Source organism: Stegodyphus dumicola, chromosome X1, assembly GCF_044657685.1.
Source record: "Stegodyphus dumicola isolate Sdum_Otavi_A_Nest chromosome X1, ASM4465768v1".
Lineage (NCBI taxonomy): Eukaryota > Metazoa > Arthropoda > Arachnida > Araneae > Eresidae > Stegodyphus > Stegodyphus dumicola.
In genome coordinates this window covers 253,217,611-253,244,430 of record NC_140780.1, presented here as the reverse complement: position 1 = coordinate 253,244,430, position 26,820 = coordinate 253,217,611, and the positions used below count along the sequence as shown (strand labels likewise).

The window sequence follows — 26,820 nt, the reverse complement described above, 5'->3', positions numbered from 1 at the left end:
TGCATTTAACAGCAACAAAAGTAAAGGCTACATAAGGACTTTTACAGGCACAGTGTAAATGTGTGAGTGGGTTTATATATATATATATGTATACCGTCTTCCACAAAACCACAACATCACACACACGTGTGTGTGTGTATGTGATGTTGTGGTTTTGTGGAAGACAAAACCAATCTCTTTCTCAATGGAAATCTTTAATTATGGCCGAGAAGACTCTCGCTTAGATGATAACAAATGCAAAAATCACAATTGGCTTGATGGATGAAACATCATTTTTATTTTACACAGGAATAATTATTCAGAAACACATTTTTGCCTAAACTGGTACAACCCCAAGGGATGCTAAACATGCCCCATAATTTCTGCTTATGCAGTTTATATTCTAAACAATACAGAAAGAAGGTTAAGTGAGAGACATGGTTTAATCAAGCAGCAGCAGGGAGATAAAGCAATGAGTACACACGGTAGAGTCATATTTATAACTGGAAAGTCTTTTGTGTTAATCCTGAACAGTAATGGGGCAAAAGTTCACAGCAATGCTGATACTATAGAGACAGAGGGACATAACATGCCGCAGTAACGAAAAACAGTGTGAAGCATATCTTTGAAGTGGGGATGTGTTTAATTAATTTGAAAGTCTACTGCCAATTGATTCCAATTAAGTTTAATAATTTTGTTTCATTATTTATATTTTACATACATATACATAATATATATATATATATTGTTAAGTCATTTAATAACTTTAAATATAAAAATTACAGCAAGTTAAAGAATTTTAAGCTAACACAAAAACATAAAAAAACATTTTTTGATGCAAAACGCATATAGACAAATCAACAAACAGTTGTAAAGTTATACAAACTGGAATTTTAATGCCATGAAACCCATACACATAAAACAAAATTTTAAACTTTATTTGAAAATTACTTAACACTACCAGATCTAAAAAACAAAAGTAAAATAAGGCAAAATAAAATATATTATCTAAAGAGACTATTGAATGTCCTACTAAAAACTATCAATGACATAAAGCAATATTAGTACCACGGTATTTCCTTTAACAGTATACTGCAGTAAGAGTGCTTTTATTTAGGAATTTTGCAATTCCTAAATAAAAGCACCTAATTCTTTCTTCTCTCTAATAAGGAAACTATTTAACGGTAAATATAGTAACGCTACACATGCTACTGTATACACACATTGCACAGACGTGAAAGTTTTTTCAGTTCTAGCATCTGCTTCGTCAGTTATAATCAGAATGAATGAACTTCTCATGTTTACTTCCTTTTTGGATTGCTGCACATTTTAGGATGGCCATCCACATAGTTCCCCCTTGCAACATAATTTTTGTGATAATCTGAATATCTTCTCCGATTTTAAGGCATCTTTGACGAAGGAATTTTTTTGATAAGTTCAGCCTTTCTCCATAAGGTAGTTGCTTTACAATATAGGAAAAAATTTAAAAAATCAATAAAAACCTTGCTTAAAAGTGGATTTTAATCAAAGAAGCTGTTGCAATCAAAATCGTGTTGCAAAAAAGAGTTAATTTCTATTTTCCAAAATATCTGGACATTCCAAAATATCCTAAAAATTATGATTTTCAGTGAAACCACAAAAAGTGCAACAACTCTAAAAGGGGATGAAGATTAAAGCTGGCAAAGCAATGAACTTTCTGTGAAGGCTCTTACTTGAAAGTAAATTTTACGTAATTTAGAATCTATAACAACATTATTCTACTTAAAATTTTTAATGCTATGTAAGCAGAAATTAAGTATACAGTATGCAGAAAATACACTAAGCAGAAATATTCTTATTGAATTTCAGATGCAGATTTGGAAGCACTTTTCTTGATAGAGATCATTGGTAGCTGAATGGTTAACATAAAAAGCCTTAAATCAGAGAAGCTATCGAAATGAAAGCCATGTTGTAAGAGAAACCTGTTTTCAATTTTCCAGATATCTGGATGTCTATCCTAAAAATTACAACTATCTTCAGTGAAACCGCAAAAGTGCAGCAAGCCTGAAAGGAGGTAAACAGGAAAGTCATCTATTCAGATTAAAATGGACAACGCTTATGAATGGTCTGCAAAAGCACTTACATTAAAGCAATTTCTATGTACTTTAGCATATGTTTTAACATTGTTTTATTTAGGATTTTAATACCCTGCTATTCATTTAATTTCCAAGAAGCTATTTAAAATTTTGCACAATACAGGTTTGGAATTTTTTTTTAAGAGAGATACAGAATCAGCTAACAGCTGAGTAGTTAAAGTCACAAAGTACTGGTTGTTCAGCAGGGGTTACATTCCAGTACATACAGCAAATTTAGCTGCAAAAGATCTGCATGGTAATACTTTTGTGTAATGTAAACTCCATTTCCCCTAGATACAGTCCTAAGAAAGTAACCCTGATGGCAGGCAGAAATACTTAGTAATCTCTGGCACAATAAAAAAAAATTGTATATAATATCCCGGTAAGGATAAAAATAATATGCAAAATAATTAAATTCTTTTATGAAACAAATACAATACTGTAAGAATTAAATATTTTTAAAGCATTAAGGCTACATTCTGGTCAGATAAGACAGCTAAAATTTTCGACTGGAAAAAAAAAGTGGACACATGCTATTTTAGGGCATTCCTGTTTGCACTGCCAAAAGACTGGTTTCCACAGGCGAAAAAAAAAAAAAAAAAAAAAAAAAAGAAAGAAAGGGGGGGGGAATTATTTTTTCAAACTTTGTCATATATCTCAGTGATCAATGAGGGAGCATGGGAACAAATTTTGGTAAATTCATTTGATCCATTTTGTGGTATTTATATAATGCAATCGCTTTTGCCACTCAGTCACTAGTGGGCCTATAATTTTAAGACAAAACATAATAGCCGATTAAAAATTGCATGAATTTAAGAACTTATAATATTTTTTAATTCCTTGCCAGTAAAAATTAGAGGAAAAAAGGCATATTAAGTACAACTTTACTATCAGGATACTTTAGGTGAGAATTACTTTGAATATTTCAATGTCAAAAAATGCATTGCACTTTCAGTCAACAATTTTGCTTTCTTAACAAAGAAATAGTTAAGTCTACTTAATTTTCTCTAAAAACGCAAAAAGATTAGATAACAGTTAAAATTAAATTAAAAGAGCAATTACATGGAGATTTTAAAACTAAGAAATTTAAAGAAATCTCATAAAACTTTTTAACAAATGCCTATCTTTGCATATAGCAATGTTTCTCACTTTTGGTGAAACCTTTTTGTAATTCCTATTAGAAAAACATTACTTTAAAATCTGAGTAAAATAAAAAGCAATCATAAATGCATTTCACTTGAAAAAATGCCTCAGCAGTAACAAGTAAAAGCCTACGAAATGAAAGAAACTGAATCAGGCAAGTGCAAATAATGGAAATTTGTGAAAAGACAGTAAAACTGCTGAACATTAGCTTTAAGAAATTCTGAAAAATAGCCACATAATTTTTGCAGATCTAGAAATTAATCTATATAATCATTAATACAGAGTTTACAAAGATCATTTATATTCTCATTTAACGTTAAATACATGATTATTTTATAAATGCTAATAATATCAAATTTATAAACAATATTCATATAAATGAATCTATGAAAGTACATTAATATATAGCTATAATAAGAAAAACTGATCAGGTAGCTAAACAAATATGAAAAGCTTACCTTCAATTTCTGATGTTTAGAGAAAGCATTTTTCAGCTCATCCAGATAATTTAAAATTTGTTGTAGTAGAGATGAGTACTCCTGATTTATTCTTTCTAATTCAGTTGCTACTGTATCTGCTCCAGAAAAGATTGCAGCTTTCTTTTGAAGGCTTGCATCCAGACTTGGATGCTCCTCTTCTAAGTTCTCTTTATAATGCTTCAGTCTGAGGTCATATATCTAAAGGGACAAATTAACCTGTAGCCCAGACAGCAATTAACAGCATGGTTCGGACGAATGGAAGGCCAATAGAAGAAGTGAAGCATGCAGAAATCCACTTACAAGTAGCAGATGCATGGGTGCAAGGTTTACATTCTAGAATTTTAACATATGAAGAAAAAAAAAAAAAAAAAAAGAGGCAAGCTAACATGGCACACATGCTTTTCCTTCAACATGTGAAATTAACCAGGCAAACAAAACAAAGAGCAGAATTTAAACAAAGCAGCCTTGAAATAAGCATAAAGTCAGCAGACATCCACACCTCAATTTTGTACATGAAACACCATTGCTACTGCATGTTAGAATCACTTGAAAACAAAGGACCAGTAATACATTTTAAGCAGCAAAAATGTACTAGTAATACTATAACAAGTAATTTTTTATAAACGTCTAGATTACAAACATATGAAAACATGAAAGATATTTCAGGAAAGCATTAAAAATACACATTAATCAAAATACAGTTCTAAAAACTAAAAACAAAGACGGCATGCTTTGCTTGCTCAGCAGAAAACATTGAAATATTTTATTTAAGATCGAAAAGATATATGCACATTTGCTTCTAGTTTCATGCAAAATTTACATATATAGAGGATTTGATTTCAAAGCAAAAGCAGGTAATATATGCATAATAAATATACAGTCATCAAGCAGTTACAAAGCATAATTTTGAATTGCACATTGATCTAATTATGCCTTAAACTATATATTTTAAATAAAAATTATTACAATTCCAAATTATATTATTTTTGAGATTAATAATTAACATATCGTAAAACTGCCAGCATCCACTTTTTTTCCTTCTTTAAACTGAGCATGTTAATTACAAAATTTAATAGTCAGTGGAGATATAAAATAGAAAACTTTGGATAAAACTTTTCCCCCTTCATCTATATATCAATTCTTCAATATTTGCCTTCATGACAATTAGACAATGAAAAATGGACCAAGACAGTTTTACTACATATATTAAGTTGAATAATACAGAAATAAATAGAAAATATTCCACTATGCAATCACTTAAAAGGCCAATCATTGTTTTTAAGCATTAAGTCAAAATTAAAAAAAGTATAATCATATAACTGCTGCATAACTACTATCTTACCTTTGCTTCTCTAATGTATCTTGCACCTAAGATGTTTGTCTGTTCTATAGATGAACACCTCTCAGCAACTGATGAATAAAGATCCTAAAAATTCAAAAGTTTTAGTGAAAAAGAATATACACCTCAACAAGAAAGAGTGCTTTCAAGATAATACTGATGTTTCAAATAGTTAAAATTGCATGTATTAAAAATTATAACTTCCATACTTATAAAATGTAACAAAAAAGAAAAATTATCCAAAGTAAAACATTAAGCTACATATACAAGCATTTTTGAATTCTTCATAATAAAATTAAAAACAAACAAATATTGCAAGAGAATTTAGAGAAAATGCTTATTCAATTGTTCCTTTTTTTAATGCAGAAAAAAGTTGAAGGTAAACTTGTTAAAATTATTTAATGCAATTACCATAGCAGGTTCTACTGTCATTTCGATTTCCTTAGTTGTCATTTTTTTTACAGTTTTCATGCTATTCATTTTCACTGTTGTTTCAGAAATCCATACACTATCCTTTTCCATTTTTGTTTTGTATGCACGAAGCAATTCAGAAGAAGCACCACAACTTCTAAGTCTGTAAATGTAACATGGAATTAAAAACGTTCATAAAAATGAAAACAAATCCATCTTAATGGTGGAAAATTAATCTTTGTTTTTTACTAGCATATAACACTAATCAGCAGGTTTAATTTGTTATCAGTTTTAAAGTAAACCATTCTTAAGTTTTGTCAATTTTAAAGTAATGCCATCTTGCTGTCAGATCTTAATTATGATTAGTATGATATAAAATCAATGACCAATGTGAAATAGTAATTAAAACAATGTAAAAAATCACATACAAGTACATTTGTCATTTGTATCATTCAAGATCAGAGACAGAATGTTGATGATTTCAAGTATCAGAAAACAAATACATAATGACTTAGTACATTTTAATAGTTTTAATACTAAATCATATGTTTAAATGAGATTGACTCTAACATGGACCTATGTATCTGTCATATACACACACACATATATACATGACAGATACATACATTTTATAGTTAATGAGAAAATTGAGCAGGGAAAACACAACCACTCAAGAACAGATAACATGTGGTGTAAATAAAACAGAAAAATTTATTTTCTTTAGTTAAAAATCAGTTGCACAGAAACAGTTCTAAAAAATATTAACAACACAATTTAAAATTACACAAATTATATACTTTCAATTAATAACACATGCGGTAAATATAAATTTCCCACACACTATTTCTTATTCAGCGTTACAAATATGACCATATCCCATACGCAATAAATCTGTAGAACGTGATAGTGCTTGTGAAAGATGTGATAGTGCCTGGAGATTGTCAAACTTCTTGACAATATATGTTGTTAAATCCCATACAGTAGAAGGCAGACAGCCTTCAAGCTGCTTTGCCTTAATCAGTTCACCTAAGAAAACTTAACATATACAGTGGATTTAAAAAGATTTTGAAAAACAGGAATGAAGAAGAAAGACATGCTACCTTGTGCACACACATGGCTATATATTCACATAATGAAATTTTTCCTATTAATATTTTTTACACTGCATGGATATCATTGCTGCATTTTTCATTAATGCATATTATTTATTATTTTTAAATGTTTAAATAAATTAATAGTAATAGCAATATTACATGATGTGGCACCTGCATGTATTTATGGAAATTTGCTATACATACACATAATTTTTTAGCAAATTAATTTTGTTTATTTGAAATTACTTAGAAAGAAGGACGCAAAAATTCACCACTGATGAGAAAATAAGCAATAATAATCAAGCTAATATAATCCTATACTGAATACAGTCCCTTTTATAACAAAATTCAGCCGGTCCCAGAAGCCCAAGATTATCTAATGACCTTTCCATATATTGAGGGATGGGCAATATTATGCCTGTCTCAGTGAAAATATTAAGCATATTCCATCTTACAATAAATTTAATTTCTATAATAATGAAATTTTTGAAGAACCTTTGCAAATCTATCATTTTATTTAAAGGTTTGCAGAAGATGGCCATACGAGTTGCACTCCCCCCCCCTAACTACAGGTTAAAGGTGAATCCATTCATATGAAATTTTTACAAGATACAAATGCATATTGCTTACCTTTCAACTATTTGAGATCTTGCATTATCCCACCTAGCTACAAGCTTCTGGACATCACTTTCAAATTTATTTACATCAGCATGACTAGCCTGCTTTGTCCTAATACGCAGCACTAAATCTCTCAATTTCCTTGCTGATTCCTGAACTTCATCGATAACATTCTGTGACTGTTGCATTTCAATCTGGAATGACTTTTATTTCATAAAATTAGAAAATATGAATTAAACACAAAATAAGGCAAATGACTGAAGCATAAGTATTAGATTTAAGGGAGTGTCAAGAAGTACAGGAAAAAAAATAATTCACACTGGGACATATGCAAGATGCAAAATTTCTACATAGTTTTTCACGACTTCTCCTTTGGGAACATTCACATATAGCTCACGCATGCTGTATTGATCTACATTGTTCATTCATATATCTACACCTAAAGACTGTCAATAAGGAATAATATCATTACTGAGTAATTATTTCGCATATTGAATATAATTATCTTAAATATTTCTATGATTTCAACGTTGAGAAATTTAAAACAAATCAACAACAGTAAAATCATCTGTTTGCAATCAGTGACCAAAAAATACTGTAACAGTTTGTCATTTTCATACTGTTTAATAACTGTAATAATTATTTTACAATCATTAATTTTATAAAATCTGAAAAATAAGTAACTTTTATAAATGTTCTTAAGCAAAAATATTGGCAATTAATGTTTAATAGTGTTTTAATAGAGATAATGTAAAAAAGATAATTAATTTCTACTTAGATTGATACCAATATTTCATTATTAGAGGAAAGGACAGAAAATCTGAATATCTAATAAAACCAAAATATTAACAGCTTACATTTTGTTAACAGTAAAATTTTGCTGCATCAGAACTATGAGCTGTAATCTCAAAACTCTACCACCACATTATTATGCTGTTAAAGAGACTATGCAATATGAGGTAAATTTTTCAAATTGAAAACGAAATAGAATCCCTCTAGAAACAATAGTTCTCAATTAAATAAAAAATACAATCTTTGAAACAGAAATTAATTTCCTAGGTCTTCATTAAAGATTTCTCCATTTTGCAAAAGTAGAATGAAACTTTTCATACGTTGAAATGGAAGTAGCTAAGAAGCAGTTACCATTAATTAATTTAATGTTTTAAGAGTTCTTAATTTTATTTGCCTCTTCAAAATAACCAAAATGAAATGATACAAAATAGCATTTAACAGCTCAAGCAGCACTAAAATAAAACCTAATATTGTAAGCACATAATTTCTGTAAGCCGAAATGACATAAGCACAGAGTAGTTTAAACTTCTATGATTGGGTAAGAAACAAATATGGTATGATCCTTGCAGATGCTGGCATTAAGTTGAATTCTGAGTAATCTAAACTAAAAAACTAAACTCAGCGACGCAACAGCCCTAGTGGGTCATGGCCTGCAGTGCCCCAAAATCTGCTTTCTTAACCTGTTAATGATTAAATAGATTAATTTCTAGATCTGTAAAAATTATGTGGAAATTTTTCAGAATTTTTTAAAGCTAATGTTCAGCAGTTTTACTGTCTAACTTTTCACAAATTTACATTATTTTTCAGCATATGCCTTGGGCAAATGGTTAGCTTGTCGCAGGACCCCCTGTCTTTAGTTCCCAAGCAAACTTGGTACTCATTTTATCGACCCATTCAAGGGATGAAAGGCTGAGTCAACCTTGCCTAACCCAGGGATCAAACCCCAGACCTATGGTGTAGCTGCACAATGCGCTAGCCACTTCAGTTCTGAGTAATTTGGTAATGGGAAATACAGGGACTAGAGTACAGGATGAAGATCACTTAGAAATATTTCATCAGTCAAATTTGACATTTACTATATATACGTATTCAAGATTTGCTGTAAGCTTTGGTCAATGTGAAAGGCTTGAAATCGAAAAGAATGCTTGGTTTCTTAAGGTTAAAAAATCTTTTTATCATAATATTTTTACAAGAATTGCAAAATCAAAAAATGTATGCCATGTTTTTCAGAATTAAAATTACATTTTATGCAACTGTTGTATAAGCAAACAATCTCAATCTAAAGTACACAATTTAATTTCTCCCCACCTCTCAGTTCAGAAAAACTTCTCCTGAATGCATTGATTAATTGAAAAAGTAACAAATAATACCTTTTGCAAAATTTAAATGAAGTAAAATGAAATTTCATCAAACAATGGATACTGTAATATCTTGTTATTTAACAAATAACTTTATTACGTATTGAAGTGGCAATGCCATATTTGTACGATGTAACTGTTGCTCAGAAACAGAAGAAATTGTTTAAAAATTGGATTTCTGAAGTTTGACCAGCTAGTGGATGTATGAAAATTTTGCCACTTAAGATTTGTATATAAATTATCTATCTCCGTAAACTAAAAATAAAATTTATGTTTTACTAAGAAGATTATCTGTTTTGTCAATTACTGCAAAATACATTACAGTCATATAAATTGGAGGTTCCACCGAGAGACTGGAAATTAGGAGTGCAATTATCAATTTCGATGGTATTGGTCTCATAATCCCAGAAAGTTGATGAATTTTTTAGAACACGTTTGCTAATACCAATTCTCGAGTTTGTTTATTTCAAGGAGAAATGGTTGTCAGAAGTCTGCCATTTTAAAGCCAGATTTTGAAGTGGATCATTCAACATTATCTACTGTGTTTCTATAACTTGTGTCCGAGCAAAACTTGCATCCGATGTGAGAAAAACAGGATATTGCTGATCTCTGAAGATAAGATTAACTTTTGGTTTTCTTAAAAAAAAAAAAAAAAAAAAAAAAAAAAGCTTTTATTGAATTTTAATACTTTGTTTCAGAATTATAGTTATATCGTGCAAGATTTTGTTTAAAATAACTGACACTAAAAATATTCAGCTTAAATTTATAATTGATATTTGTGGTAAAGAAGTATTTTAAAATTATTATTTATGCTTTACTTTTATTTGTATTGAATTTTTACATTGATAATTGATATGTGTAAGCCATCCCGGCATTTATAAAAGAAAAAGAACTGCTAACTGAGTTTTTGAATTTGTTGCCAAGCAGGCGCATGGAAAATAAGTAATAACGTCAAATTGACGTAGTGTGATTTGATTATACTGTAGAATTGGTAAAAGTCTTAGTTCTCGTCATCCAGGCGTGTGGTAGATAGTAACGTCATCCCAATGTATTACAGATTGTATATTGTAAAAAGTGTACTACCAAACTGTCAAAAATTGCTTTTGTTATCGCCAACCAGGCGCGGAGATAGATAGTAAAATCGTTAAAATGACGTGGGTAAAATTCCATTGTATTGCCTAACTGGCAAAGGTGTTTATAGAGCAATAGCTAAGGAGGCTTGTGAATAGTGAATTAAAACGTCAACCCGACGTAGTATTATATTATTTTGTGCCAGCCTGGCAAAGTTGTTTAAATAATTCTTTCCAATTGGTTAGAACGAATTTCGTATTTGACAAGTTAAGCATTGCATAAATTATACGTTTTCAATACAAGTATGATCTTTTAGATTCAATTTTAAAAGAAAGCCTATTAAAGGTAACTTGCTCAACACGTCATTCTTAGCCAGGAGTAAAAAACAGGATTTAAAAGTACTGGCAGAAGAGTTAGGTTTAACCATGAAACCTGAATTTAAGATTGCTCAGTTGCATAAATTGATTACTGAAAGCCCCGGTTATGATGAGAAGTTTACTGGAGAACTACTGGCTGCAATTAGAGAAGAAAGAGAAAGAAAGGAAGAATGCGAAAGAGAAGAAAGGGGAAATGAACGCGATAAAGAAGAAAGAAAAGAGCGAATCAGAGCTTTTGAGCTACAGAAACTTCAGATGGAAGCAATGGCTGCAACAGCACAGCCAGTAGAAACTACGCAGTTACCTGAGCAGCTTTAAAAATCAGAATTCACGATCTCATGCCATGTTTCTACCCTAAAGAAGATGAAATAAGTTTATTTCTGGTGTTATTTGAGGGTCAAGCTAAAATTACGAATATACCTGCTGAAAATCAAGTGACTCAACTTATTTCATTGCTGCCTCCTGACACTGTTCAGCTTATTGCTAGAGAACCAGAAGAGGATGCGAAAAAGTATGAATATGTAAAAATTTTACTGTTAAAATGATTTAAATTGAATGCAGAAAAATTTCGACAATTATTTAATAAACACCAAAAATCTATTGAAAGTACTTTGTATGATTTCTACAATGAATTGAAGAATTATTTAGAAGGATGGCTTAACGAATTAAACATTAAAACTTTTGAAGAGCTAAAAGATCTCATGCTGGTTGATCAAATTAAAAAGCGTACTTCTCCTGATTTCAAAGAACATTTTATGGATCAATGAACAACCATCATTTCACCTACTGAAATGGTTAAGAAAATTGAAGATTTTGAAGATGTGAGAAAAACAATAAAACTGAAATTTTCTGCCAATCAGACTGACAAAATTAACAAAGGATCATTTAAACCTCATTATGATAATTTTGTGAAAAAAACAGAGCACCCGTCTCATTTTAAGCATTCTGATAAATGGGATGATTCAAAATACCAGAAAGATCACCGACAAAGAAGTCAATTTGAAAACAAGAACCAAGAAAATTTATATGACAAAAGATATCGACTACGTTGTTTCAAGTGTGGGTCATATGAACATTTTAAGCCTCAGTGCCCTCACTTAAAACCAAATGAAAAGGTAAATTGTGTATTTTCAAATAATGATTTGTTAAAGATGTATACAATTAACGGTTTAGTTAATGGGTACGAAATGCCTATTCTTCGAGACACAGGAGCCACAGTACATGTTATTTCTCGAAAATACATAGATAACGCAACTGGAGAACATGTCTGGGTACAATATCTTTTAAATGCCCATTTAGTATGTCTACCGTTAGCTGAAGTTGAAATTAATTGTGAACTTGGTCATATAAAGACAAAGGCAGCTGTTGTTACAAATGATCCTGGCAGATATATATTGGGTAACAAAACTGCTCAGTAGTTCAAAGATAAACAATTCTTAAATTTAGAAAAGATAAATGTGGTTTTGACATGATCTCAAGTAAAACCATCTTGTGAAGGAGATCAGAATAAAGACACTGAAATGGGGAAAAAAGAACTGTCTGTTATTGAGACTGATGAAGATATTTTACCGCAAACTGATGATGAAGACAAAGAAATTAAGAAAATAATTAATGTTAATTCAAAGGAATTAATTTAATCACAGCATCAAAGCAGAGATCTAGCCTCATTGCTTAGCAAAAATTTCAAAAATGATTTCAAAGTAAAGGAGAACGGGCTGTTGATGAAAAAGAAATTAGATAAAAATGGAAATGAAAGGGAATTAATTGTTATTCCTGAAAAATATAGGGATCAAATGCAGAACTACACAACTTTGATGCAGAACGAAACAAATAATAGTATTAAAACTCAGGGTAATTTGGTCAATACTCACCCTAATAAGAGTCAAGCTTCTGTCAATGCTTCACAGAAATCAAATTATCTAAGCGTTCATCTACTGATGAGAAAACTGAAGTTATTAATATGGAAGTTGACTCACCTTATTTGCTTGGTGATTCATCTTCTATGGATAGTGTGAGGGATTATTCCCCTACAAGTTCCCCCGGCTCCCTATTCCCCAAAAAGCAAAGATGTGTTTGACAGTTTGTTTACAGCAGATCAAAGAACTTCTGATAAAAGAACTCATGAAGGTGCTTCTAAAGCTAAGAAATTAAAAAATACGTTCAGAATCTATGCATGCATCATAAAACTCAGCAAAGAGGCACAAACATGAGAAAGGATACTCAAAGTGGCCACATTCAATGAGAGTGTAAGTAGCAGATAAGAACAAAGGTTCATCTCGCAAAGGGCAAAAACTATCTGAAAAGAAAGAACTGACATAATTAAATGATTCTCAGTTAAAAGCTTTAGATGAATTGCCAAGTTCTGGAGTTGAGATGCAAGTCAAGGAGAAGTTTTTAAAGAAACTAAACAGACAAGAGCGAGTTGTTGAAGAAGCAAAACTGCCACAAAACTCTGTCACACTCACCTGATTTCAATAAGGAGTTTATTTTGAAAATTGATGTTTCAGACTCTGGTATGGGTGTCATTTTAGCTCAAAAAGATGAACGAGACAATGAACATCCAGTATTATACCTCAAGAAGGTTACAGAAACTGAAAAAAAGTACTCAACCACAGAAAAGGAATGTGCCGCCATAATATTTGCTGTAAAGAAACTTCAATCTTATTTAGACGGGCATACTAAATTCCTTATCATGACCGATCATAATCCCCTAGTTTGGCTAAAAAATAATGTGAGTCTGCATCCACGACTTATGAGATGGGCACTAGTACTACAACACTATAATTACACGGTCGTTCATCAAAGTGGTAAAAATCATAAAAATGTAGACGCATTAAGTCGTACTCCCTCGCCTGATTAAATAATTTGTTTCTCTGTATAGATAAAAAAATATTTTTTTCTTTTCTCTTATCCTCAGTATATGTTATTATGTTATTTGCTGTATTCTGTATTGTGCTGATATTGTTGTTTCGAAAAAAAAATTGTAAACTTTAATTTATAAAAATATTAATTATTGCCTGGAGGGGGGGGAGAGGTTGTACGCAGGTTGTGTTGTTTTTTTTCAACCTCCGATCGCACAGTATGATGGCCAGGTATGCGGCAGCTGGTTGGTGTGCATAGTAGGCGACTGCGCATCTCCCCCTCCACACGCTCTGTCACTGGCGTATTTAACACGCCATTTTCTATTGAGTTGCAGTCACGTAAACATGGCTGTCGCTACTGATTCCCCTGCCAAGTGTTAATTGAGAGCTGTTATTTGTTCCTTGCAGGCAGAAGGGAACAGCGCAGCGGAAATTCATCGAAGAATGAGTTGAGTGTATGGAAATAGCTTTATGAGTGATGGTGTTGTTCGTGAATGGTGCCGAAAGTTTAAAGATGGCCGAACTGATGTGCATGATGAAGGGGTCAAGGACGCAAGTCTGTCACTACAAACTCTCCAAAGAGACCCACAAAATTCAGACGAACCTTTGACAACCATAAGGTTATGGCAACTGTTTTTTGGAACCAAAAAGGTGTGTTGCTTGTGGAGTTTATGCAGCCTTGCAGATTCATACTGTGAAACTTTGCAATGCTTAAGGAGAGCTATTCAAAACAAACGAAGAAGCATGATTCACGACAATGCCCGTCCTCACAGCGCTCGTATAACCCAACGGCTCCTTCAGCAATTTCAATGGGACATTTTCGAACATCCACCATATGACCTAGTGCCGAGTGACTTTCATCTGTTCCCTGAACTGAAGCAGTGGCTTGGCGGGAAGCACTTCCAAAATGACAGGGAGCTGAAAGAAACCGTCACAATTCACTTCCAATCACTGGCAGGAACATTTTATGAAGAGGGTATTGCAAAGCTTGTTCATAGATATGACAAATGCCTCAATCGTCAAGGTGATTATGTAGAGAAATAACCTGTATTGTACATTACTTTTGGTAATAAAATCATTTTGTATATTCACCAGTCTTTTTTTTTTATAGCCCATCAGAGGTTGAAAAAAAAATAGCCCTCGTGATACCTTGTTATTTAACAAATAACTATTGATTATTGAAGTGGCAATGCCATATTTGTATGATGTAACTGTTGCTCAGCAACAGAAGAAATTGTTTAAAAATTGGATTTCTGAAGTTTGACCAGCTAGTAGATGTATGAAAATTTTGCCACTTATGATTTGTATACAAATTATCTATCTCCGTAAAGTAAAAATAAAATTTATGTTTTACTAAGAAGGTTATCTGTTTTGTCAATTACTGCAAAATACATTACAATACATACGCTTAGAATTTAGTTAGCTTTAAAAAAGTACAAATTTTGGAAATATGCATTCTAATTTAATAAAAGATAAAAATTGACATACTAATAAGGAATCGTGCACTTTCTGTAAATCTCCTAACTCTGCTGGCATATTGTCCCCAGATGCCAGGTGAACTTCAACATTTGATACAGCCTGTATAGCTTCATTCAGTCTATGAAGTCCAACTTCTATTGCTTTTAATCTATAAATTAGAATACAGTATTATCAGTCAAATGCCTACTTAATATTTACCAAAACAATGAAATATATCTTGTTCATCAAAAATAATTATCAAAGAAATATTTTTTATAATAATTTTAAAATTAAATACAAATCTCAAAAGTCAAGGAACAATTTTCTTTCTTCTACTGAAATAAAACTGACAAAAATATAGAACACAGAAAAATAATACATTAATATTGTATTTTAATAAAACACACTATTTATATTCTGGCAAAAAAGTTTAGGCATGAAGCAAATGTGGTTGCTTTGGAATAAAATAAAAATAGCTGAGTGTTAGTATAGTTCATGTTTCTGCTAACAGACAAAATGTTAAACCTTGCTAAAAAGCTCTAATCTCTTAGAGAGAAAGGTGAGAGAATTCAGTTACTATTTTCATCAGACCTCAATCCTCTGAAGTGCTTTTGGATTATTTATGAACAGATATGCAGCCCTCTTGGCATTTTCTAGGATCTTTAAATGAAATTAACAACTGTTGATCTTTGTTCTCAGCAATCCCTCAACATGAATGGAAGAAAGGCGCTACCACATGCACATTTAAGCTAAAGTTATTCTTATAAAAGCAATCATTATGTTTTTCTCAAACATTTTTTTTTTCAAAAAAAAAAAAATATCATTTTTATCAAATATGTATTTATCACTGTAAAGCTAACTTCATGTTCTTTTTTTATTTTATAAAAATTAGGCACAAAAATTGTTGTTTCTTAAGTTTTGGAATGGCACAACAGACCAGAGATAACATAAAACAGAATACTGTAGAACCTCTGTTAAGTAGGTCTCTATCATCCAAGGTCTTTGTTATTCAAGCCAACAATGAATATTTCAGAAACAGGTTGTTAATTTGTTCCACAAAAGTAGCACTTGTGAAGTTCATTTTGTAATTCTACCTTGTAAACTAAGTGTGCACTGTCTGTGTGAACTGAAACTATGTTTCAAATTAAACCGAGTAGTAGCTGTGTGCAATGCGATCTGTAAATAAAAGTATACTTTTGGAAAACAGCATTCTTTATTTGGTTAATGTGATGCATAGGGTATACGCAGACCTATTGTAGTTCTCGAAAATATCTATCTAGCCTAAATCACCATCTTAATTATTAGCATCTGTAAAAGGGCATGTCAGTGAGGTAAAGAACATTTTAGTCATTCAGTAAACAGAAATGGAAGTCCTAAAATTAAAACCAATTCTATTGCATGCAGCCTCCATGAAAGCTCATGATAGCTTACATGAACATTTAAGTGATACTGACAACTTCAAATTTTTTGTTATTTTGCCATGGGTTCATGCAGTAGTTAAGTTACTGACAATGAATGCTATGCTGGTACTTCTATGATAATATTTCATTTACAAGAAAACAATTTGACCCTCAAGGCTTGAAAGATGATACAATACTGCATTACAAAGTGTGTGAAATGTCACAGATTTAAAGCAAAAAGATGTCATGCAACTCCAGGAATTTTGCCAAAAGGCAGAATACATGTCGCAGATATTTTTGAAACCATGGATATCATTTTTGCCAGACCCCTTTACCTAAAACATTGTTAGAAGGCTTAACATTGTCCTTTACACTTGTTCAGTCTATTGAGCCATTCATCTGAAGTTAATAACACATTTGACAACTAAAGCCTTTTTTCCAACCATTGAGACATTTTATTTCTCGTCATGGAAGACCATTTACAATATACTCGGATAATGGCAGCAATTTTTTTTAAGAGGCAAGTAGCCTTCTACATCACTTGATTGGGAAAGTCTTTGCACAAAGGCCACGGAGCAAAGAATTCAGCGGGAGCTTAATCCTTCTTCCATGCTCTGGTGGGCCATAGGTGGAACCACTTAGTTCAAACGATGAAACAGATTCTGAGAAAAGTCCTACATCATGCTGCCCTCGATAATTAGCAGCTACTTACAGTACTATGTGATTGTAAAATGATTATGGCAAAGCATACTAGGAAATAGTGCTTTAATGGAGGACTTTTTCAAAGAAACCTATTCATATTCATGTTATGTATGGGAAAAACCATGAAAACCCCCAAGCAGCCAGTTTGTTTATTGGGATTTTAATCCAGGTTGAATTACCAATGTTAAATAATTTTACCACTCAGCTATTAGTGGGCAGTAAAGCCTCTTAAAGCAAAACCCTAATGCTTCTGTAGCTCTGTTATTAATCAAAATCTGGTGTCATCATATGGCAGCTGAGAGTGTTACAGGACTATCATGACAAAACTTAAAAATGGCTAACGAACTAAAAAAAAGGGGGGCTTTTAAAAATGCATATAACTCGCCATAATTTACATAAATTTTGAATGAGTTGTTTAAATTCCAATTTTTTCATAAATTTTTCTGCCACAAAATGAAATCTTGAGTACATTTCGGTTAGAAAATGAAATCATTTAATTGAAAGAAACACCTAGAAAAAGAGTTTCTTGAAATGTTAATAGTAGTACTTGCCACTTATTTTTAGACCTCCAAATGAATAATTTCAGAAAATCTTGTTGAAAGATAAGACATGATTTAAAATTTAGTCTCTATTACCTAAGTTTTCAATTATCTCAGGTGATTATGATTCTAATTCTTGTATAACATCAAGATTTTACTGCACATAATGCAATTTAAACATATATATTTTTTGTTTTGTTTTAACCTGCCTTAAGTTTGAGTATTATGTTTCACAGTCTTTATTTATTTTTTGTTAATCAGTCTTATTTTCCAATTCTCATAATTATCAAATAGTAAGTATCTCAGTAAGAATTTAGAAAGTTTAGGAAGTAGAATTTTACAGTTAGAATTTAGAATTTAGAAAGTTAAGCTGAGCAAGAATACAGAAAGTAACTCTTTCATCACAAAATTATACACACTGACACACATACCCACAATATTTTTATGATATTTTACCAACATAAAATTTTTACATTTATGTACTTAAATACTTTAATACCAGCGAGAAGGTACTACTGATAAGATCTAGATAAAACTTTTACACCAATACAGCCTTACAATCCATCATCATTAATGACCAGATAACCATAGGGAATTGCTTAACAGGAGCTAACATTTGGTCAGGATGACTGTCAATTGTCACTATCGCAGCCTCTACACCTTGAAGAAGACTTTCCATTAAGTTTCAATAGCTGTCTGCAGGTACTTTCATCACTTCTTCCTCCAGAAAAATGACAAACAGTTATATGGCAGTTTTGAGACACCCTGATCTGGTGATCAACCATGCTAATCCCACAAATGCTTGATTGGGTTGATGTCAGAGCTTTGGGCTGGCCAGTTGTCATTCACTCAAGTTTCCTGAAACAGCACAGTTGTGGCTTCGCAAATGGATGAGTTGTTATGTTCAAAATAATATAATTCTTCTATAATGTCTCACATGCTTCAGTATTTAGGGCCTTTATGGCATAAAATCATGGACCAAAACCAAGCTCACATCTTAATTCTTTCTCTACCAAATTTCATAAAAAGGAACAACCTATTCTGGTAAATAATGCTTAGTTGGCACTTGTCAAGTCCATGCACAGCCATCAGAATCACATGTAATATGACTTTTTATAGCAGATGATGATCTACCATTGTTTTATAGTCCCCAGACTACTTGTGCATCGTCGCTGAATTCATCACCTTTGATTTGTGTGCTAAAATATGTCTCAATGAGCTGTAAGAATACTGGTGTCAAATCAAGATACCAGCCAGCTGTCTGTTATGTCTGATATCATTTTGCAACATGTCAGAGATATCAGCTGAACCTATCGGTCAAATTTTCTACTTTCCTGGTCAGGACTGGAGTGTTATAACTCCCTCTGATTTTCATTTCGCTACTATATTACTCTTTGCATGAGATATCTTTAAATTGGCAAAAACCTCATGGATTGAATGATCAGATTGGGAGGTACTGACAATTATACACCTTTCAGCCCCACTTTGATTTCATTGCATGTCCCTTACGATAACTGCAGCAAGCATACATTTACACCAAGTTCCCACAGACTTTTTATAGGCTCCAGACATGCATTAGTGGGTACAGGCAATAGTACTTTTCTTTTAGATGTAGTCTGATCATTAATGGCAATACAAAGCATATTTAGCATCTTGGCCTTTCATCTTCATACTGTGCATAATGTTTATATAAATGGCACAATATCTATAAATGTCAGACACAATTTAAATCAGAATTATAACTAAAGATTTGAATTTATTTAACAACACTAACTCCAAATATTAAACTATTATACTGCAAATGATTTAATACAAAGCATGATTTATGCATACACAACATCATAAAATATTTAATTTAGCACTGTATTTATAAGTCTAAAATTTCTTACTTCTCTATATAAGCATTAGATGATTCCCATATGCGGTCCCATGTTTGAATAAGAGTATCATACTTCATCTGCAAAGCTGTAGTCTTTCGGCTCATGCTTTTGAATGCTTGAGCAACTTCAGAAATTTGACTTTCTAATGCCCTCAAACCAATTTCAAAATCCTGGAAATAAGCATACAAAATAAAGTATTTTATAACAGATATCACAACATAAAATGTTGAAATTTACAACATACACATGCATATATAAATTTAACTAACTTTGTGTTGAATAACTAAATTTTCTAATGTATCCAAATCCCACATTATAGGAGCATGTAATTTGTTTTTCATAAATTTTTCCTTTTCATTTAATACATTTTGAAGTCCAAGAAGTGTATCTGATATTTTTCGTCCAGATGTCTTAGGTGATTTTTCAGCTACAAATAAACAAAATGATTATTACATTTAAAATATATTTATATGTGAAAATACATAATACCAAACAAATTATATGCAATTTATTCTTATCATCCTCATTAATAAAGTGATAAAAACTATTACACACACTTGATACATTTTCTTTCAGAAAATACTTACTCTCTTCTTCATTTATTTTCTTTAGCAGTGTATTGAACAAGTTATTGCACTGTTCCATTTCTTGCTTTAATTTCACAAGTGCTGGTTCAGAATCTGAGCCTTCACTAATAAGCTTCTGAGCATCTGTATTGAGAGCACGCATTATGGATTCCCTCTGACCAACATCCATGCTTCGAAACTATGTTAGAATAATAAATATTATAAAGAAAATTACTTCTGTACCTATAATGCTTAAAAATATTCTTATCATAATTTACAAAATACAATTCTTTCCCCTAAATGTATATACATTTAACTGTGGAGTATTCAAATTGCTTACATGCGATATATCCCATGTCTTCACAACTTTCATAGTAGCAAGAATCAGATTCTGACGAAGTTTTCTTTGTTTAAGTTTCCATAAACTTAATACATCATCATATTTTTTCTTCAGGCTAAAAGTTAAAAAATCAGAATTAAGGGCATTTTTTTAAAAGTAAGATCATAAATTACATTAAGTCACTTTAAGGTAAGAAATAAAATTATACCTTTGTCCCAGCTCAATAGCTTCAGGGTTAGGAGGGGGTATTAAGAAACATACTCCAGGAACTATACCCTCAACTCCTGATGATGTTATAATCTAAGGAAAAAGTTCATAGCTTATTACATAAACAGTTAACCATACATCTAAAAAAAGTTAGATAAACATATATTTTGAGAATATTCAAAAACATGAGAACAAGTTAATAGCATTCAATGGAAATATTTTACTGTTTAAAGAAAAGTACAGACCTTCCACATGACTTTATGAGATGTATCTTTGACCGTACATTTCTCATCTTTGGATACAGCAATCTGCATATGTAAAGAAATATGTTAACTCCATACATTGGAATTAATTACATACAATGAAAAACACTCCAAGGCAGAATTTAATAGCATTAAATTAATGATAAAATAATTCAAAGAAATGATTACTACAGACATTTAAGTTTTTTTTTTTTTTCCCATTTTGACATCAATTTTCTACAGCAGTGTTATATACTATTATTAAAAACATTATTCTCTTTTTCCTAAGCTCAGAAACAACTTTTACATTTAAAAATCGGTATCATCTTCAGCCATATCTCAAGTATTCGCAATTAAAATATGTTTTATTACAATTCAAATTCAGTAGTTAACATTTAGTGCGACACAGTACAAATTATCATATAATAATTGAGCACCTCAGTTGGTTACTCAACTACAAAGGTTACATCTCAGTTACACAGATTGTTGCCTTGAAAATGCTGTATGTCTAGCTACCAAAGCTAACCATATTGAGGAAGTTAGCAACTTAATTGTAGATTCTTTCATTGCTGCTCTTAAGCAATTTGTACCCAGGTGGGGTACGCCCCAATACTTATTTTCAGATAATGGTACAAACTTTGTTGGGGCAAAAAGAAAATTGTCCGAATTGCACACTCTGCTACTATCACTTAACAGCAATGAATTGATTATTATTTGGCTATAAATATGGAATGGAAACCATATTTAGAGCCCACTTCAGTGGTTTGTGGAAGTCAGGGATCAAGTCCATAAAATTTCATTTGAAAAGAATGATAGGAGAAACTAAGTTAACATTTGAGGAAGTAACTACTTTTGCCATTGCATTGGGAATGATCTATTGTTAACGCAATGGCAAGGGTGGGAGTTAATGTTTGGATGTATATTTAATATTTGCATTTCTTTTTTTCTTTTTCTTTATTTATTTTCTCAGTATTTGATTTTATGTTATCATTTATACAACAATCTTGTTACTGGCAACATGTCATATTTTATTATTGAGTTTTTGTGAATGGCAACAGTTGTTCATGTTTAATTTTGGTAGAATAGCGTTCTTAGCCGCACTGTGCTACAGGCAATTTTTCATTAAAGAATATTTCATGTTTAGAATGTTAATAAAGTTTGTCTATAAAGCTGATTCTTTATAGTTCAATGCAACTACACAGTATTAAATGAAGCTTACATATATTAATCTCTCACAAAAGAATTTCATCAGGTTACAATGGAACAGGAATGGATTTTCCCAATATATGACTGCCACAAAAATGTAAAAAAAGTTCAAAATATATCATGAGCTGAATATTTTAAAAGAATGATTAAACTAAATACAATATTCATAAAATTAAAAATAAAACTCATTTGGTAAAATTCAGAAAATGCTGCCCAGACGGTATAGTGGTTAGGGGAGCCTGACTGCAATACCGAAGAGACCGGGTTTGAATCCCTGAGAAGGCTTGGATGTAAATTGTCTGTCCCTTCATAGGTGGTAGCAGTGGCCACATATTAGATGCCTCTACAATAAAATGGCTACCACTTCTGGCCTTGAGAGTGGTCAATGCCATTATAGGCAAGTGCCCACCACTGCAGGGGGGGGAATTCAGAACATTATAGAACAATATGAATATTTGTAACCAACAGAGAACAGCTAGAGAACAAAACCTCAAACATCCACTATTATACAAGGTGTTTATAAAAGGAAGCCACAAACTTTATTTCCTTAAATATTGATGCTAAAATTAGGATAGAGAATTGTTTAAATTGTTTCAGTACAGGGAATGAGAAAAATCCATGAACACAAAATCTTACTTTTTTATGGTTCTTGTAAAGCAAAATGTTCAGTTACTCAATAAGATAAACATTAAGTCCCTACTGCATACAAAAAATTTACAGACATATGAATAACTGATATTTTTATATAGGAAGCTAAAAATTTAACAGAAATTTATTGGGCATATATGTCTTAAGAATAATATTTAAAAAAAGAAAAGTCTGCAGTAAAATTTTTCATGACTATATATTGAAAATTGTTAAAATTGTTATATACAGTCAAAAGTCTTTAATCTGGACTCGTCGGGATTTCGGCGATTCTGGATTATCGGTTTTTCTGGATTATAGATCATCAGTTTAAATCTGGTACGATGGCATGCAGAAATTATAAAATCAAAAATATGAAACTGTAATTTATGAAATAAAGAGCAATTATCATCTAAAGGGTATCAAAATTTACAAAAAAGAAAGCTTAGTATTTATTTGTTTACTTTATTAAACATTTCTTTCAATGTGCACATGCGTAAAGCATACATTACGCATAGTCGAAATTAGAAAATTGCAACCAGAAAACTATTTGATTTGTATTCGTGATATTTAAAATGAGGAGGAATTTTATTTAAATCATATCAAAGACAGAGTATATCGAGATGAAATACTACATTTAGTAAGGAATTATAAGCCGAATAAAATAAAAACATCCGCTCTGAAGATAAGGATAGTGCTGACAGATCAACTTCTAGTTCACTGCACGCCGTCCCCCCCCGTTGCAGGGCAGCATCAAATTGATAAATGTATATCAGAATGGTTAGAGAATCAAAGGATATGCCTTTATCCATTTTTTGCAGCAATTCCACTTTTTGTTTGATGGACACCGAAACATGCTTTCACTTTGTAGATCCTTTGGCAGCTCCAGAATCGGAAATTCTTTGTGACATAATTGAAAGTTCAAGCCTACTTTTATAAAATTGCTCTAACAGTCTGCAAAAAATAATAAGCTGAATCCAATTCGAAGATTAAGGAACAACGCAATCTGCAACATTAACTGAAATAGATAATTAGATAATTTTAGCTTAGCTTATACCGTCCGTTATACATTAAACACGCAGGCGTAAACGTACAATGTGCATGCGCAGATGCGTATTCGCATGCGTAAAGGTATTATGTGCATGCGTTAAAGCATTAATGCGTTGACGCATGCGCAGAAAGTGTGTAGCTTTTAGGTCCGGATAATAGATAATTCTGGATTACAGACATCCGTATTAAAGACTTTTGACTGTATATAATAATTTTCAGATGATGTGACTTACACAAAAGAAGACCAGTGCATTGAGGTTTTTCCTTTGATAGTAAACAATGCTATAAGATGTTTTTTCTTGAAATATATTTATTATTTTGAACAGAGTATGCATAAGACTGATGTTTGTAAATCATTTTGCATGCAAAATTTTTTGATGAATATGCATTCACAGCACATACGACATAGTGAAGCATAACAAATAAACCTATAGTATTTTTTATTAAAGAACACAATAATAATGGACCTATAAAATATGACACGTATGCATTACTTCACATTCTCTGACATAAATTTCATATCTTTATCTACCAATGGAAAATGAAGACTGGCTACATATTGTACAGGGAAACGCTAGTCAGAGACGCTAACCTAATGGACTTTATAAAAGTTTGACACCTCTTATAATATTACCAAGAATTTTCATATATTTATCAAAAAGAAAAGGCCAGATGTGTAATGTAGTTATACACTAGGCTTAGAATTAAGCAATTCATTACTATACTATAGGCTTAGTATAGTAATGAATACTATAGGCTTAGAATAAAACAACTCAATTAGCTTATACATTTTTCGAAACAGTCCAGCAATTAATAACTAAGCATTAAATTTTGAAATAAAACATGGCACAATAGGTAAAAGAATTAAATGTTAAGTTAACGGGAGAATTTTCTAATGAAGAATGAGATTAAGGGAATTAAAATTATGTTTTTCATGTTTTCTTATTATAATTTTAGGCCAAAATACAGTTGTGCTAACTAATTGTTTTAATCTGATATATAAATTTTTCTAAAGTAGCACTGCAGCTGAAAATACAATGAGATGTTTTAATGAGCTTTAAAGACATCACTTTTAGAAAAGCTCTTTGATTCATATTTGAATTAAAATGCATTCATTTGGGTGAAGCTCATTAGGACAAATTAGTGCTCTTACACACACCAAATTTAGATTTAAATTAGTGCTTAGTAACAAAATTTTCTTGCCACACAATATGAATTTCTAGATGATTTTCAAGTTTATGTGCAATTACAAATAGTTCAGCTGAATCTCAGTTGTCAAATTCTCTGTTTGTTTCAACATCAATAAATAAACCAAGGAATCATTCATTGTTCAGCAAAGAAAATTTAGCAATCCTTCATTTACTCAACACTGAAAGGCACACAGAAAAGCCTTGCATCTGATGATAAATCAAATAACTGGAATAGATGTCTACCCAGTGTATGAGCTGACAGGTTAAAAAATTAAATTTGATTTCTCTTACACACACCAAAGTCGGTCAGAAGAATTAAAGGAGCTTAGATGTACAACTGTTCCTTTAGCCAATCTCTTAAAATAGGTTAAGTTCATAATTTAGTAGAAGAAACCAGTTAAACTGAACAGCAACCAGTTTTTCCTTATTATTTTGGTTTATTAAATAATTATATATTAATGAAATTTCTTAATTAATAAAATCAAAATTTTGACACCAAATACAATAATACACAGATTACACAGGAGTGGGGGAAAAACAACTACTAAAAACTAATATTTTTCGTAATAACAGTTATTCAGAAACTTACATTTGGGTTCTTGTAATTGCAAATGGCTATGACTGACAAAGCTTTACCAGACTGGATTTTCCTTGATTTTAAAGGAACTATTTCATGACTGCGTTGTTCAAGACCATTTATTAAATCATTATACCTAGTGAGATCATCTCTTAAGTCTTCCATTTGCTTTAGGTATCGTTCACCTTCATCTATTGAAGAAACATTCCTACTAAAAGTGGTATTCAGTTTGTCCTCATTTTTTTTCAGCCACTGTTCACACTCATGTGCTTCTTTAAAATACTGCAATTAATATAATAATAATAATTTATATAAAACATTACTTGTAGCTACTCTATATAATAAACTGAAATTTCAGTTCTTTAAAAGAATATGGCAAACAGAAGGAAAAATAGGTAATAACTATATACAGTAAAAGCCCCACTATTCAGCATTCAACTAATCAGAAAATTTTAAAACTTTAAAGAGTTTTTTAAAATGAAAAATTAAGCAATGAGACTTGTCAAACCATCACAAAGCACATACAGGACAACTTGCAATAAAGAAAAACTTCAGCCAAACAATGCGATTTAGCACAAGTTATGGATAAAGATGACGTCACAATACAGTCACACAAACTTTGTTTTTATGCATACATGATGAATTCTCAACAAGCCACTTCAGTTTTTCTGAAGAAGCATAAAAGTTAACTGCTTTCTTTTTTTCCCCCTCACATTTTGAAAAAAAAAAAAAAAAAAAAAAAAATTAAATCTGGGACCTGTAATAAACAGAGCAGCATGCAGTAAAGTATTATTAAACTTACAGGATCCTCACTACATTATATACATTACAACAAGTGTTTTATATTTTTATAGTCTACATATGTAAATTCTATCTCTTGGTTAACTTATTAAATAAAGGGCAATAGTTTTTTTTTTTTTTTTTTTTTTTTTTTTTTTTTTTTTTTCAAACCTCTGTCAGAATGACTGGCAGAAGTTTGGCAGGATCTCTGCCAAATTTCATGGTCAATGCATTCCATAGTCAAATTAGATATTTTACTTTCATGTGTTTAAAGAAAACCTATGAAAATGCCTCTTTCTTTAGGTCTGAAATGTAAATCCAACTTTTTAAAATTTATTTATTTTTTTATTTTTTATTTTTTATTTTAGACCAAAAATTTCTTTTCCCATTTATTTTGCTTTCCCACCATGAACTGCACTTTTT

General features: G+C 31.3%; 1 protein-coding gene across 8 annotated transcripts in view; it reads right to left on the bottom strand.

Annotated features, from left to right (window-relative positions):
- The window catches only part of LOC118197123 (uncharacterized), a 466,504-nt gene that overhangs the window by 184,795 nt on the left and 254,889 nt on the right, over nucleotides 1-26,820 (bottom strand). For 7 of the 8 annotated variants that reach the window (XM_085807503.1, XM_085807502.1, XM_085807499.1 and 4 more), the window contains 12 exons: nucleotides 25,630-25,899; nucleotides 20,974-21,036; nucleotides 20,730-20,821; nucleotides 20,522-20,636; nucleotides 20,203-20,380; nucleotides 19,885-20,042; nucleotides 19,625-19,785; nucleotides 15,125-15,263; nucleotides 7,190-7,380; nucleotides 5,466-5,628; nucleotides 5,058-5,141; nucleotides 3,695-3,913 (listed from right to left, as the gene is read on the bottom strand). In XM_085807503.1, coding sequence (XP_085663629.1) covers nucleotides 3,695-3,913; nucleotides 5,058-5,141; nucleotides 5,466-5,628; nucleotides 7,190-7,380; nucleotides 15,125-15,263; nucleotides 19,625-19,785; nucleotides 19,885-20,042; nucleotides 20,203-20,380; nucleotides 20,522-20,636; nucleotides 20,730-20,821; nucleotides 20,974-21,036; nucleotides 25,630-25,899 — 1,833 coding nt within the window. The remainder of the gene's footprint in view (nucleotides 1-3,694; nucleotides 3,914-5,057; nucleotides 5,142-5,465; nucleotides 5,629-7,189; nucleotides 7,381-15,124; nucleotides 15,264-19,624; nucleotides 19,786-19,884; nucleotides 20,043-20,202; nucleotides 20,381-20,521; nucleotides 20,637-20,729; nucleotides 20,822-20,973; nucleotides 21,037-25,629; nucleotides 25,900-26,820) is intronic. The other variant, XM_085807497.1, reaches the window with a different exon arrangement.